General features: G+C 42.2%; 1 protein-coding gene across 4 annotated transcripts in view; it reads left to right on the top strand.

Annotated features, from left to right (window-relative positions):
* Nucleotides 1-238: 238 nt before the first annotated feature.
* The window catches only part of ECHDC1 (ethylmalonyl-CoA decarboxylase 1), a 29,779-nt gene continuing 15,844 nt past the window's right edge, over nt 239-14,173 (top strand). The window contains exons 1-2 of one of the 4 annotated variants that reach the window (XM_060272666.2): nt 239-377; nt 11,295-11,516. In XM_060272666.2, the coding sequence (XP_060128649.1) occupies nt 11,297-11,516 (220 nt within the window). In that variant the 5' untranslated portion in view covers nt 239-377; nt 11,295-11,296. Of the gene's footprint in view, nt 378-854; nt 5,318-11,294; nt 11,517-14,173 lie in introns of those variants that run through there. The other 3 variants (XM_035108715.3, XM_035108714.3, XM_060272665.2) reach the window with 3 other exon arrangements.

Here is a 14,173-nt window from a genome sequence, read left to right as displayed (position 1 = left end):
TTCCAAACAAATAGGAACAAATTATAAAGAAAGACGAGATCTAATCTAACCTCTGCGTCAGCTTTCAGCACGCCAGTCAAGACAAAAGCTCAATAAATAGGTCATCTGAAGGAGGATTAGATTCTCATACTTCCCTGGCCATTTAATGAGCAGTGTCGGTGCTGCTGCTTGGTCAGTTCTTGCCTGCTGTCCAGACTAGTATGGTCCTAGCTTGCATTTTGTTGTGATCTCCACCTAGGAAGCTATACCTCAGAAAGCACATGCATCTCTGCAGCTCTCAGGCAGCAAAGCAAGAACCTGCTCCCAGTTAAACCAGGAGAATGGTGGGGTAGAAGCAGGGCCGGATTTAGGTTTGATGAGGCCCTAAGCTACTCAAGGTCCCTTTACCAGCTGTCCTTTGTCAACAACAAATTGTTGCTGTTTTTTGTGTTGAATATATGCTATATGGTAATTTACGGACCTAATAAGTATCTAAAGCCATTTGCACATGCAGAATGTGTGCGCCCTATATACATAGCTGTCAAGTTCTCCCTTTTTTAAAGGGAAATTCCCTTATGCTGAATAGGCTTCCTTGCGATAAAAGGGAAAACTTGACAGCTATGCCTGTACATACAAAAATGAGCAAACCAGTGATATTTTGGGGATCAGGCTAGTAGGCAGGGCCAATTAGTTACATCATAGGAGCCTACACAACACAAAACACTGTTGCTATATGCAGGTTTTATTTTATTTGTTTTTTAACTTATATTTTGGAAATGTACATCCAGGTTTTTTTCCTTTAAATTTTTTTGGGGGCGTGCCCTAAGCTATATCTTGTTTAGCTTATACAGTACGTAAATCCGGCACTGGAGCCTAGAAGGGTCAACGATCCGACTCTGCAGAAGGCAGAAGAAATAAAAGCAGCGGGCTATTGCGGCTCTGGATGCGTGTGCAAGGCGAAGCCACGGGGAGGGGAGGGGCGTGTACGCGTGCGACCATGCCTGCAATTGCTCCACTGGAAACACGGCTGCGTGCTTCTAATCACCGATCTGTTCCTGAAGAGCAGCACCGGAGAAGCCACTCCGTTTAACCCTTTAGCTTTAGAAGCAGAGCGTTGAAAACAGCTGGTCCCGAGTCCCGACCCCGTTCACCGCAGGCATGCGAGGATCTTTCTTTAGATCCGTATGTAACAAATAAGCTCTACCATTGCGCCGTCCCGTTCCACGGAACCTCTGTGCAGGGTGGTGGTTTCCTGGAGGAACCCTTTCCCGGTCACACGAAGCGTCCCGTCTCGCTGCGGCGCTTCCTGCCGGCGGACTGCAGGTTAGTGATGCAGGCGAGGCACTTTCGCCTGAGGACGCGAATGCGGCAGCCCAGACCTCTCCCTCCTCCTCCTGCTGCTGCTGCTGTGGACTAGTCTCTGCAAATACATAACCCTTAGTTGCAAGAACCCTACCGCCAGACTCTAGGAAAATGAGCTTTTCATTCACCCTTCGGGAATTATGAACGCTAATTGTTGGCTTCTTTCCCTTTCTCCTGTAATTAAGTTGCTCCTTTCTATTGGTTTTTTTTCCTCCTTCCTGTCTTCCCCTTTGTATCAACGCGTGAGGGCTACATAAGGAAATAAACCGTGCCTGGAGAATGCCTGGGACTCTAGCCCTGTAGTCTAGGGTGCTTTCAGACGTAGGACCCACATCTCATCTAAACGGGTGTGTGAGGACGCCTTTTGATTTTCTCTTGCCCTGTATTTACACGGTGGTAGCGCAGCTGTTGCGACCCATCCTGGAATGCAACCAGGTGGGTCCCGACCCACCTGCTGGAGACCGGTGGTAGCTGGAATAGCATTTACCCCACCCCCAAAACGGAGTACAGCTTGGTCGTGGTTCCTTCTGGCAGCTTTACACATTACAAAATTCTGCATAAACATTGATTGTGTGGCAGGTTTGTGCAACTACCACATGTGTTGATCATTGGTTTGGCAGGGAAATGTGTTCTATCTGTTCTAAGAGGAATCTAGGCATTAGCCTTTGCTCAAATTAAGCTCTTAATATGCTGCAGGGGGTGATACAGTCATCTCCTTACATACTTTTAATTTCCACATTTTGTTAATATGGAAAGAAGAGTCCTGCTGCCTCTGACAGTTCTTGGGCTTGTTCTTTTTATGGTGTCATGACCAAAATCTCAAAAGTAAAGGGTTTGATGTAATTTCAGAATCTGAAGGAGTTGTAAGGTTCTGAATTACTGGCTGTGACCATAAGTGTTACCCATATTGAATCTGGTAGGACTTAGTCAAGGAAGCATGCTTAGGGCTGAAAGTGCTCTACAATCTGGATTAAGTGGAATGATTGGTACAGGCCTGATGGATGAGTTTTGCCCAATGATTGAATTAGATGACTTTTGAAACCTTTTGAGCAGGAATGGGGAATCTTCCTGGGGAAGTGGCATGGCTCAGCAGTAGAGCACCTGCTTTGCATGCAGAATGTCCCATGTTCAACCCCTGGCATCTCCAGGTAGGGCTGAGAATGGCTCTTACCTAAGAACATTGGGAGCTTCCCACCAGTCCCGTGTGGATGGATGAATAGCCTGGCTTGGTATAAGGCATCTCACTATATTTCTGTATCTAACCTCATGCCCAGTGACCAAACATAACCCTCTAAGCCGCTCTCTCTGCCCCTTGGGACTCTTCCTGGGCCACACCCCATTGTCTACCACACCACCTCTCTCCAAATGTTTATGCCTTAAATGAATGTGTCCTTGAACTCTTGGTGGCCTGGATATAGTATACTTTGTGTGTGTGAGAGAGATATCCCCTTCGCTGCTTTTTGAGTCTGTCCTGTTAAGTTGGGATATACCTGAATAATAGACAATAAGGAGAAATAAGAGGTTGTAAGATATTTCATGTTTAAAATGAAGAAAAATGGTATTTATCTGTCTAAATGTGCTATGGAACTTCTAAGGATTGCAGCATAAACTTCCTAGTTTCCTCCTTTTTCATGGTCTCTTAACTATTTTCTCTATCTTTTCCATTAGTTTAAAGGCAATTAGAGGTGATGGTACAAAAATTGGTTTTCTTCAAGCATATCCTGAGACTGTTGCACAATCTCTCTTCCCAAAGCTTAATGTACAAAGATTTTACAGTGAAATGTCAGTGTGGAGTGTGCACAGAATTCTAAATCAGTGTTAGGCAAGAAATTCTAATTTGGAATTTTATTACCAAACTGCCTACCAGTTTAATCTATACTGCATTGATTATTTCCGGATTTGCTGTGCTATGAATGTCTTTGCTCATTTTAACCCACAGAAGTTTGAGAAGCCTCCGTAAATGTAAATATCATGCAGGGTGGGGGAATAGAGATGGACAATGGCAGCTGCTAAGGCAAAAATTATGTTCAGACCAGAGCAGATTAGATCCCTTCCTTAAGGTTTATATCTGCTTCCTATTTGGGAAAGTTTGCAGCCATTGAATGAGCTATAAATCCAGAGGTGCAACTTTTTTAAAAATGTGAGGGGTTTTTTAAGGCTAATATGTGTTATTACTTTAAAACTGCTTCTAACCTAGAGCGTTGGATGAGACACTGTGTGGTCTGTGGGGCATTTGTTGTGCACTGTGTAAATCCTTACTGTAATCTTGTTTAAAAAGAAGCTTTGAGCTCCCAATTGGAGAAATGTATAAAACACTAAAAGGTCATCTGTCATGGATGCTTTAGTTGAGATTCCTGCATTGCAGGGGCTTGGACTAGGTGACCCTCAGAGTCCTTTCCAACTCGGCAATTCTCTGATTCTCTGATATGTCATCATAATGAATGAAAAAGCAGTTAAAATTTGTGAACATTATAATTTATCAAACCCCACTGGTGTGCATCGCAAAAGGGCCAAAAGTCTTTTTATGGCCAACCTCTGCCTGAAGAACTACTTTACTAACAGTTTCTTATCCTACAAATATACACTCATAGTTTTTCCATGTCATTTAGCAAATATACTTAGATGCACATTTTTCCAAATTTGGGACAAATTTATATTTGCCTGTCGGAACCATAAAAGTGTGCTGTGTGATTATTGGCTTGGGTTTTTCCTCTCCCCTGGGGTTATGAATGTAGATTTCATGGACAGGTGCCCAATTCAGTTTTCTCTGCTTCCTGGCTCTTGCACAAAAGAAAGACATGACTAAGGGAGGGAAGTGCTTCTTACCTTTTTTTTTCTTTGCTGTGCTTATCTCCACTAGATCTAGGTTCTTGTTTTTCCTTTAAGAATCCCAGCCTGAGCTGATGCAGCTGTATGAGAGCGGGCACAAAAGGCATTTCTCCCCCAGTTTCCTGATGCATTGATTCAGCATCTGCCAACCCTTCAGGCTATAGGTCACAGTCTGCACTGATTAGTCTAAAGCGGTGGACCAGAGAATCTCCTTTCCTCCTTCCTCTGTCCCTTTCTGTCGGTGAAGGTAGTCAACTGACACAAGGGAAGCCACCATGCTAAATAGATCCTTCATTTGCTTGGTACCATGCCCTGTGTTTAAAGTGTAGTGCTCTACTGGGATGAGTGTGGGAGACGTCAATTAGAATTGATCCAACAGCATTGAAGTGAAGACAAGAGAACAGTGGGAGAGGCCTGGTTTTTCCTGTCACTGCTGTGGTCTAAAGATCTATATGTTCCCACTTTGCGTCCTAAAGGACCTCCAGTGTAGCTCTAATCACACACTGACTTGTGTCTAGGGCACTTGAATGTAGCAGCAGGAACAGGGCTATGCTTCTTTCCCCACCCCAACATTGCATCTCTGATTGCATGGGCTTCCCAGTTGTGTAGAGCTTGTGCAAACAGTTCTCTTTCAGACCTCTTTGCTCAACATGTGAAAGTCGGGGTGAAGGGAACACAGTGTTGGGGGTTGGGCCAGTAGCACAGGGCCACACCTGCTGCTACATAGGAATGTCCTGCATGCACGTATCTGTATCTATAAGGCACATCTTTTCTAATTGTGTTTAACAAAATCTATTTAACTGCATGATTGTAACAAAACCTCTGAGTGGTTTACAAGAACGCCTAAATCATGCATAGTCTGGAGCTGAGCGTTCAAAGCAAAGATGTATTAGAAGCTGTATAGGTTTACTTCACCTTTGTGAGACTGTGTGAATTTTATTTGGAAATGAGTGTTTTTGTGTTGTATAGTGAGTGTTTTTGTTTTTATGGCCAACCTCTGTGACTGCTCTTGCTGATGTGAGCCTATGTAGTCAGAACAATAAAAACATTTTACAATTTGCCATAAACCGCTCCTGTAACTATGAAATGTGCATCCATTGCTGCTCACCTGGTGGAGACAGAAACTGCTTCCTGGCTCTAGCACAAAGTAAGTACTAAGCAACAGCTCCCAGAGCATTTGATCATGTGTTCTTTCAAAACTGGGTTCCGGCACCTCTCAGGTGGGCGCCATTCTAAGAAAACAAGGGTTCACGGCACCTCTTTTTCTAGACAAATTGCACTTTGAGTCCTCAGCACTGGTTGCATTTATGAGACTTCAGTTCTTGGGCTTCCTGCTTCCATGATCCTGTGTGGTGGCCACATACAAACAGGGATAAAGACCCAACGCATTTACTATTTCAAAACAACATTTGAAAATACAGTACACTAAAGGCTTAGAACAACTCTTGAAAATTAGTGGAGACCTTTTGGTTTTGCTGACTTTAGGGGGGTGAAATACTGTATAAGAAACCGGCCCAGCGAGTCCTTTGTACACAGAGACCAGATGGCCACTTCTATAGTGCCTTGATAGGCACTTCAGAAGGTCAAGCTGTCAGAAGCAACCAAATGGGCAGGAAGGAAGGGCTGCTACATTGCAGAGAATTGTTGTGTGAGTGAGCAAAAGAGCGAGAAGGATGTTGTAAAGCTGAGGACAGCGAGACATGTTTAGCTCTGCGCTGGACTTGGAGGCTTTCCTGGTAACAGAGCTGAGTCACTTGCACTCTTTATAAAGACTTGAGGAATGAGATTATCACCCCTCTTTTATTGCCCATTCCGGGTTGTCCAACCACTGCCACAGTGTCCTTACTCTTGGCAGATCAAGATGAGCAGGTGACAGCAAAGGTTGCAAGGTTTTCAGCTGGGGCAATCAGAATAAGATCCACTATTTGACTATTGATTCAAAACCCTAAAATGTATTTTATATAATTGACTTTTTATTTCTATTATTTGTATATTGTATTGTTGTTTTATTGCTATGGCCACTGGCTGATGCAAATAAAAATTCATTCAGAGTGGAGAAGCAAGATCTGTTGGGGTGTTAATTCTGTGAACCCCTCCAACCTCTGCCCAGGTTGTATATATGTGTAAATAAATATTCCAAGGATACCAAATCCTGAGTAACCACTGGAACCCTTGGCATCTCTCACTGCTTGGAAATCAGGATGGCATCTAACAGTAGACCTCCTTTTAGAACAGCTGCATTGGTTGTTGGTTCGTTTTGGGGCTCAATCCAAGGTGCACATGTTGGTGTTTAAAGCCCTAAATGTGGTAGGCCCCAAATATATGAAAGACCGCCTTCTTACCTACAGGCCCTCTCAGATGTTAAGATAAGCAGAGGGGCCCCTTTTGGTAGTTCTGCCCCAGATTTTTTTTTTTGGGGGGGAGGAGCAGCCCAGGAGAGGGGCTTCTCTGTGGCAACCTATAAGCTGTGGAACTCCCTCTTCACAGAACGTGCCCCGACACCTTCACTGTACAGTTTACATTGAATGCTGAATATGCACCTATTTACCCTGCCCTTTGACACTTGAGATGCATATTTTTCGGACCAACCCTATTCTTGTGATTGTCATATCGTTTAAACTGGTTTTTTTTAAAAAATATATATATATTTTTATTAATTTTCCAATTAGAACCAATTATATCACATTCATTATTTCAAATTATACACATATATATCAATCAAACCGAATGTTATGCCAAATAATCTAGAAAAAAAATTTGGGTTCCCATGCTTCAAGAAATTGGGGGTTCCTCGCAACCGTCCACTGCCGTCTTTTTTCTAAAGTTCAAATCGTCTCTCCGAGTTCAAAATAATCCAGATCTTTCCCTTACAGTCACATAGATGTTTTCCACTTTCAACCGATTGTTTCCCAGCTGCTGAGATAAATATCAAACAAGGTTTCACAAATGTTCTTTCTCCTGTGTGGGTTAATCAGTCCAGCCTCCCCATAAATCTTCTTGGTCTGGAGCTCCCTGTTGCGTCGTCAACACAAAGCAGCGCCATCTTAAAAAACTCAAACCACTTTCGTTTTCTCTCATAACCATGTAGATTAACGATCTTTGTAAAATTTACAGCTTTTCCAGGCAGAAGACCCAAACATCAAACCATAGACTCGTTTAAACTGTTTTTAATGCTGTATTTTAAATGGTTGTGCCCTACCTTGGTACCTTAGGCTTATGGGTGGATAATAGAGCTAATAAATAATTAATAAATCTCTGTTGTGGTTTATAGCTTTTGATTTATATTTGATTGAATTCTAAATAAGATATTTTGCGTGTCTTTTTTTTTAAAAAAATCAGTTGTCACCTATCCTTCAAATGAACTCAATATTTATTTTTAGCTAGGATTATAGTTCTGGGGAGAAGGGAGATGATTATTCATTTTCAGATGAATTTATGTGAGTAGCGAAGCAAATGTGGGGGGTTTGTATCTGGCTGTTAAAAATGTGTGCTGTGAACCATGTTGGATTATTTTAAAAGTATAGAGACAATTTATAAATTCTCAAAACAAGTGTTAGGGGGAAAGTAAATATGCATTCATCTGGAAAAAAATGGTGTGCATAGATGTTCTGATGTTATCAGCCCTCTTGGGAAAGAGAAAGAAAGAAAGAAATTATTTATTTGAAAATAAATAACAGCAAAAGTAAATAATTTTATTAATTAACAAGGGTGAGTCAGAGTCACTACCATCATAAAAACAGAGCCTTAAACTCCATGTGGAATATTTTGCCTCTAACTTTTCCTCAAAGCAGGCCAAGAGATGTGTGGGCTTTCAGTTGCCTAAAGAAGATCCAAAATCTCGATAGAACATGAAAGAGACAGAACAAATGAATTCTATGTAAATCTGAAAGCACTTGGTTTGCCATCCAAAAAATTGAGCACTTCAAAGTAATGATGTCTGTGGGGGAAAAGAAATGAGATGAAATTAGGGAAGTGAAATATATGTTAAGTTAGATAAAAGGAAAAACAATAAAGAGAGCAGATGTAATTTTGGGTGGTGATTGCTATCTTCATCTCCTTTTTTCTCATTTAGGTTAGGCGAAGTGTGTCTTGTTCAGAGGTAAAACTGAATGGGGGGGGGGAACCTTTGCCCATTCCAGTTTTTATTTGTCTAAAGGCTGAGGACTTTTCCTCTTAGCTATTTCCAGAGGGAAAGGAAAGTAAGGGTTTTGCTGGGTTATAATATAATCTCTCTTAATAACTATAAAAAGCAGATAACTTCCAGTACTTTGGTGTTTTAGGCTCATGAATCTTGCAGGGTTGGGGGAACTCTGAAGAAGCCTCAGAGCCTAACTTTGAAACAGAAAGATGTTGCCTTTACAAATACTGTACCCTAATCATTCTCCTGTTTGTGGAAACAAATCAATTATGGTAGGGTAGCTTTGTGAATAGTATTAGGGCCTGAATCTTCATATCCTTTAAATATGGCTCTGTATTGGGGAGGAGTCGTCTCCCCCCCCCCCCGAAAGCTGAAGGGTATGCTTTTCCTGAATGGGATTTGAAAACCTTAGCAGTTGCAGGTGAAACCAGGTTAGGTAGAAAGTCACTTTGTTGGGGAAATAACTAGGAAGAATGCTGATTTTAACATACACCTTCAGATTTATTCATCTGTTTTGTTAATGAAATGCCTAACAGGCCCTCCAAGCAATTTAAAATAATAAATCAAATAACAGTGATACAATATTAGCATTATTTAAATTGGAGATGTCAGTGGAATACATGCAAACAATGGAGGATCTGGTTAGAATAAATCCAAAAGATATTTTAAAAGGCATCACCCAGGCACCACGGTTTTTCATATGAATACTTTGTGAACCTACTTGGGATGTACATGAGTGAGCTAACCTCATTTTATCAAATTTGCTAATCTTATAGTAGTAACTGGAAGCTATAGGGGAATGTTTATATGCAGCAGTAGCAACATAACAATTAAACAAAGTTGCTGCTGTTTTTTCTCCAGCATTCAATATAGCAAAGCCATTGAATAGCCATAGTTTAGTAGAGAAGGTGGTCACTGTGGCAAGACAGTGGTGTTGACGGCTGCCTGGGATCTTGGTGTTGGTGTCAAACTATTAGTGGTTATGCTTTACTAGACTTATGGCAAAAAATTTCAAGGGCTGACCTAGTCATTGCTGGAGAACTTCAAAACACACTTGGTTGGTTTCATGTGGAATAAATCAAGGAGGCATTATGACAATGCTAATTTGCCATTTATATTGCTGAACGCCTGCAAGATAGAATGTCAGACATTCTGTAAATTAAGAACTCTATTCATTATCAAATATTAATATCTTTTAAAAAAATTAAACAAGGTTTAAACATGACCTTCAATATCAGACTTTCTGGGCCAGTTGTGCTTTTCAGATTAAGCTATTGAAAATATCAATCTTTTTGTGCTTGACGCAAATCATGGTGTGCAGTGACTAGCATTAGAGGAGTGGGGTGCAGGGAGAGAAAAGTACCAGTAATTATGTGATAATACCTTGTATTGTGTGACTTGCTGTTCATGACTCCTGAGCATCATCTGGCTGTAATGTCCACATTTGCTGCCTGCCCTTTGACTAGCCGACGCAAAATTACCGTACAGTGGTACCTTACGAATTTAATGTGTTCCAAACGCACATTTGTAAGTCGAAAAAAATTGTAAGTCGAATCCCATAGGAATGCATTGGGAGAAAAAAATTGTAAGTCGAATCAACCCTATCTAAAAATTCGTAAGTACAAAAAATCCTATCTAAACCACATCCAAGATGGCGGACGGAGCTCCGTTCGTAAGTAGAAACATTCGTAAGTAGAGTTATTCGTAAGTAGAGGTACCACTGTAGTTAGGCTGTTTCAATATTATTTTTATTTATATCTTGCCTTTCTCTCAGTGCTGGCCCCAAGGCGGCTTGCAACATGTATTAAAAACAGATACAGCTAAAAAAAACCTAACCAGTTAATTATAAAAAGTAAAAAAAACAACAACTATTGAATAAGATTCTATATTAAAAACAGCATTGAATCAAAATAACTTAAAACTGTTTGAAAATGCAACAAGAGAAGCAGAAAATAAACATACAAAACCGGCCATTAAAAGACCCTGCTGCAACAGCCAATTAGTGGCCAAAGGCCTGCCGAAACATAAAAGTCTTTGTCAACTAAAGGAAAGCAGAGAGGGGGGTCAGCCTAGCCTTCTGTGGGAGCAGCCACCAAGAAGGCCCTCTCTTGTGTCCCCACCAAATGTGTCTGTAAGGGTGGTGGGACCAAGAGGAAGGCCCCTCGCTGAAGATATTGACACCCAGGCAGGCTCATATACGGTCCTTCAGGTAGCCTGGACCCAAGCCATACAGGGCTTTATAGATTATAACCAGCACATTGATTTATGCCCAGCAACAGACTGATGGCAAATGGAGCAGTTGCAACAAGCCGTTTCAGTTCTCCCTATAACAAGCGCCATTCAGGAATCTTACACAGCATCTTACACCTGCTGAAATTTCCAGACATCTTCCCACAGCAGCCCCACACCTGCATTTAGAGTTTGCTAATCTCTCTGTGTGTGTATTCCAAGGGATATTGCCTCTAACTGTAGAGGTAACCATCATGGCTAATGGTCCCTGGTAGTCGTTATCTTGCACAAAATCATCCTGTCCTCTTTTCCATCCATCTAAATTGGTGGCCATCACTACATCTTCTGGCAGTAAATCCCAGAGTTAAATACATCCTGTACGAAGAGGAGCTTTCTTTTGTCAGTTCTGAATCTTCCGACGTTGAGCTCTATTGGAAGGCCCCATGTTCTGGCAATTTGAAAGGGAAGAGTACCTAGACAACCAGATCTATAGAGGAAATCTAGACAGCCGGGCAGTCGAGAGGGAGTAAAGGATGATCTGGGAGGGAGAGGGTGGAAGCAGCCATCTCGGAGCCCTATGCAAGGTGGGGAGGGAAATCTCCCTGCTGTGAGAATGGTGTGTGTACGTGCTTCCTAGTGGGTGTTTTTGGTAGTGGTTGATATTCTTGGGCCAGAGTATCTTTAGATAGGTCTGAAAAACAAGATGCAGTTAGGCATCATCGACCTGGATTGATTTCTCCCATGTGCTCCTTTCCAGAAATGACCATTTTACTATGGAAGAGTTTTCATCGAATTACTCGTGGCAGATTGTTGCCACAAATGAGTATGTCTCTCCATAGGTATACTCATGGTTTTGAGGAGGAGAAAATAAAGAAGAAGCTCCAGCAATTTACAGGTGGATCTGTTGACCTTTCTAAAGAAGATGATGGGATTGGGATACTGACATTGAACAACCCAAGGTTTATGAATGCGTTTACAGGTATTAGCAATGTGTTGTAGATGGTTTTTGCAATTTGTTGTGGACATTTATATTTTCTCTCTGTCTCCTCTTTGCATGATGCCCAGAGAGTGATCGCTATTGGGTGTCTAGTATAGCAAATAAGTGAATGCTTTCTTAATTATTAATACATTTAATAATATGTGTTTGCTTCCTCTTAAGTACTGTATGTGCAACGGCAGAAATGACTCTTTAACACTTGCCTTCAGATGTGATGAGAATTCTCTTGCAATCACAGAGATTTTAAATGGGTCGTGTTCTTCACAGGGACTCTGTAATACCACACTTTAGATGTTGAAAAAGCCTTTTGTCACAACGGTTCAGTGAGCCTGAAGCCAGATGCCCCAGTTCTTTTCTCTTTGTTTTATATATCTGCCCAAATGTACTTAATTATTGGTTTATTTAAATTCATAGCCTGGTCTTTCCCTAAAGCTCCAAGTCCAAAGCAATATTCATAAGGATTTTCAATATAGGAATGCAGGTGGATTAACCAAACGCTGATCTAGAAATTGCTACTGAATGCCAGCATGGATTTTAAAAAAAGTCTTGTATTGCTTCTGGAAGTTGCTCTGACTTCCTCAGTGTTCCAGAGAAGGGGATAACAGCTAGACAAGCACTTTTCTATAGACTTGTGTGCTGTATTTGGCATTAAAGGGCTAATCACTGCTGACCGTGGAGACTGAAATTTGACCACAGGGTTGGAGGATTTAGGAAATCATAGGTCAAGTTCTCTCACTGTGAATTGCAGCTAGAAGCTTATAACAGTGGAGACCCTGGAATACTGATACATTCTCTCATTGGCTGGCGTTTGGCCACTGCATGCTTACGTTCTTTCAAGAGTGTGGATAGGATACTAATAAATTAATTAATAAAGGATTCAAATCAATAAATATACCATATCGAGAATCCATTAAATCATCTGGGGGGGGGTATTAAAAGTGTCAAGCCACAAGTTTACCAATGGGGGGGGGGATTCGCTAGAGAAGTGCAAGGAGCATTTACATGTGAGCATGTAGAGTAGTGACTGATAATGCTTTTCCTCTGGTGTGTGTGTGTGTGTGGCCAGCATGATTTTGTGGTTAGTCCTATCTCTTTTTCTGTTTTTGTTTTTTTAAAAAAAAGATGTGTAAGCCATTATATCATGCTCTCTCAGAAGCCATTTCATGTTACGTCACACTCCACAGCATCATTTTGTGAGACTGTACCGCATGCCCTGCGGCATGCAACTGACACCCACAGCACTTCCTCAAAATTCCAAATGTGCCCATTGGTTTAACAAAAAGGTTGGTGACCCCTCCCCCAGCCATTCCCCTGGCATTTTCCTTCAACCAGCACTTTCCAAAGTGTGTGGTAAAGAGGTGCATCCAGGACAGAGTAGACAATAGTTCTGTTTTTTAAAAATAAAAGTATAGATGCTGACAGTATAGCCTTTTCATATAGAATCATATATCATTATCATAAAATGTAAAGGTAAAGGGGCCCCTGACCATCAGGTCCAGTCGTGTCCAACTCTGGGGTTGTGGCGCTCATCTCGCTCTAAAAGGCCGAGGGAGCCGGCGTTTGTGTGTCGAGGCTTCCCAGAAAATTACCTTAAATAACTCACAACTGACAACAGAATTATGGTTTGGTTTTTGGCAAATAATTTAGGGCCACAACTTTATTAAATACACAATTTTAATCCGAGTGTTGGCTTAGGCTTTTGGTTATTCACTCGTCCTTCCTAAAGAAGGACTATCCCCATCTGTCCATCCAGGACAGGACTCAATCAGCTGTCCCCTTAGGACAGGACTCACCTCATCTGCCCCACGTGGCAGGACTCACATCAGCTGTCACCATTGGACAGGACTCACCTCATCTGCCCACGTGGCAGGACTCACATCAGCTGTCACCATTGGACAGGACTCACCTCATCTGCCCACGTGGCAGGACTCACATCAGCTGTCACCATAGGACAGGACTCACCACTGTCCGCTTGGACAGTTCCTGCTCCGACTTCCGCATGGAAGTCAAGTAAACATACCTGGGAGTGAGGAGGTGGCTGCGCCCAGTCATTCCCTCCTCACCTTCACCAAGAATGTTCCTCAAGGCTCTTGCTCTTAAAATTGGGCCCACCATCCCCGCCAATGGCGGGATGGTAAGGACAAGAGTGTAAGCCCCGAGATTCCTTTAACGGAATACTTCTATATGGAGCAAACGGAGGTGAGGGTAGGCATCCGTGTGCCACCCCCTCTACCAACCGATTAACCAACCAAAAGCCTAACCGCCAACCTAACAAGTTGTGACAATTTGCTAGCGCAGTAGGCGAAAACCAAGAGGCACAGCCAATCAGCCAATTGGAAAAATTCCTACTGACCCCTGAATACAGGCGGCCCCGAAGGCAATAGCAATGTCGTGCTAACCTGCAAGAAAGAAAGGGCGGGTGGGAGGGGTTCAAACGCCAGGCAAAAATGTGACCATAAAATGGTGGACGCAGCTTTAAGAGGGGCCCCAACAACCAATCAGATCCAAGGAATTTGCATACACACGCCCCCCATTACTCAGCATGAGCTGTGGCCTTACACAAACCAAACCCTAAGCTAAATTTCTTAACAGCCCTACCACAATCCGCTTTATATTATATGATATAAAGCGCTTTGTGT

Source organism: Zootoca vivipara, chromosome 3 (genome assembly GCF_965207765.1).
Source record: "Zootoca vivipara chromosome 3, rZooViv2.hap1.1, whole genome shotgun sequence".
In the NCBI taxonomy this organism is placed as follows: domain Eukaryota; kingdom Metazoa; phylum Chordata; class Lepidosauria; order Squamata; family Lacertidae; genus Zootoca; species Zootoca vivipara.
Note: the sequence above shows the minus strand (reverse complement) of the source record. Positions and strands in the feature narration are given on the sequence as shown.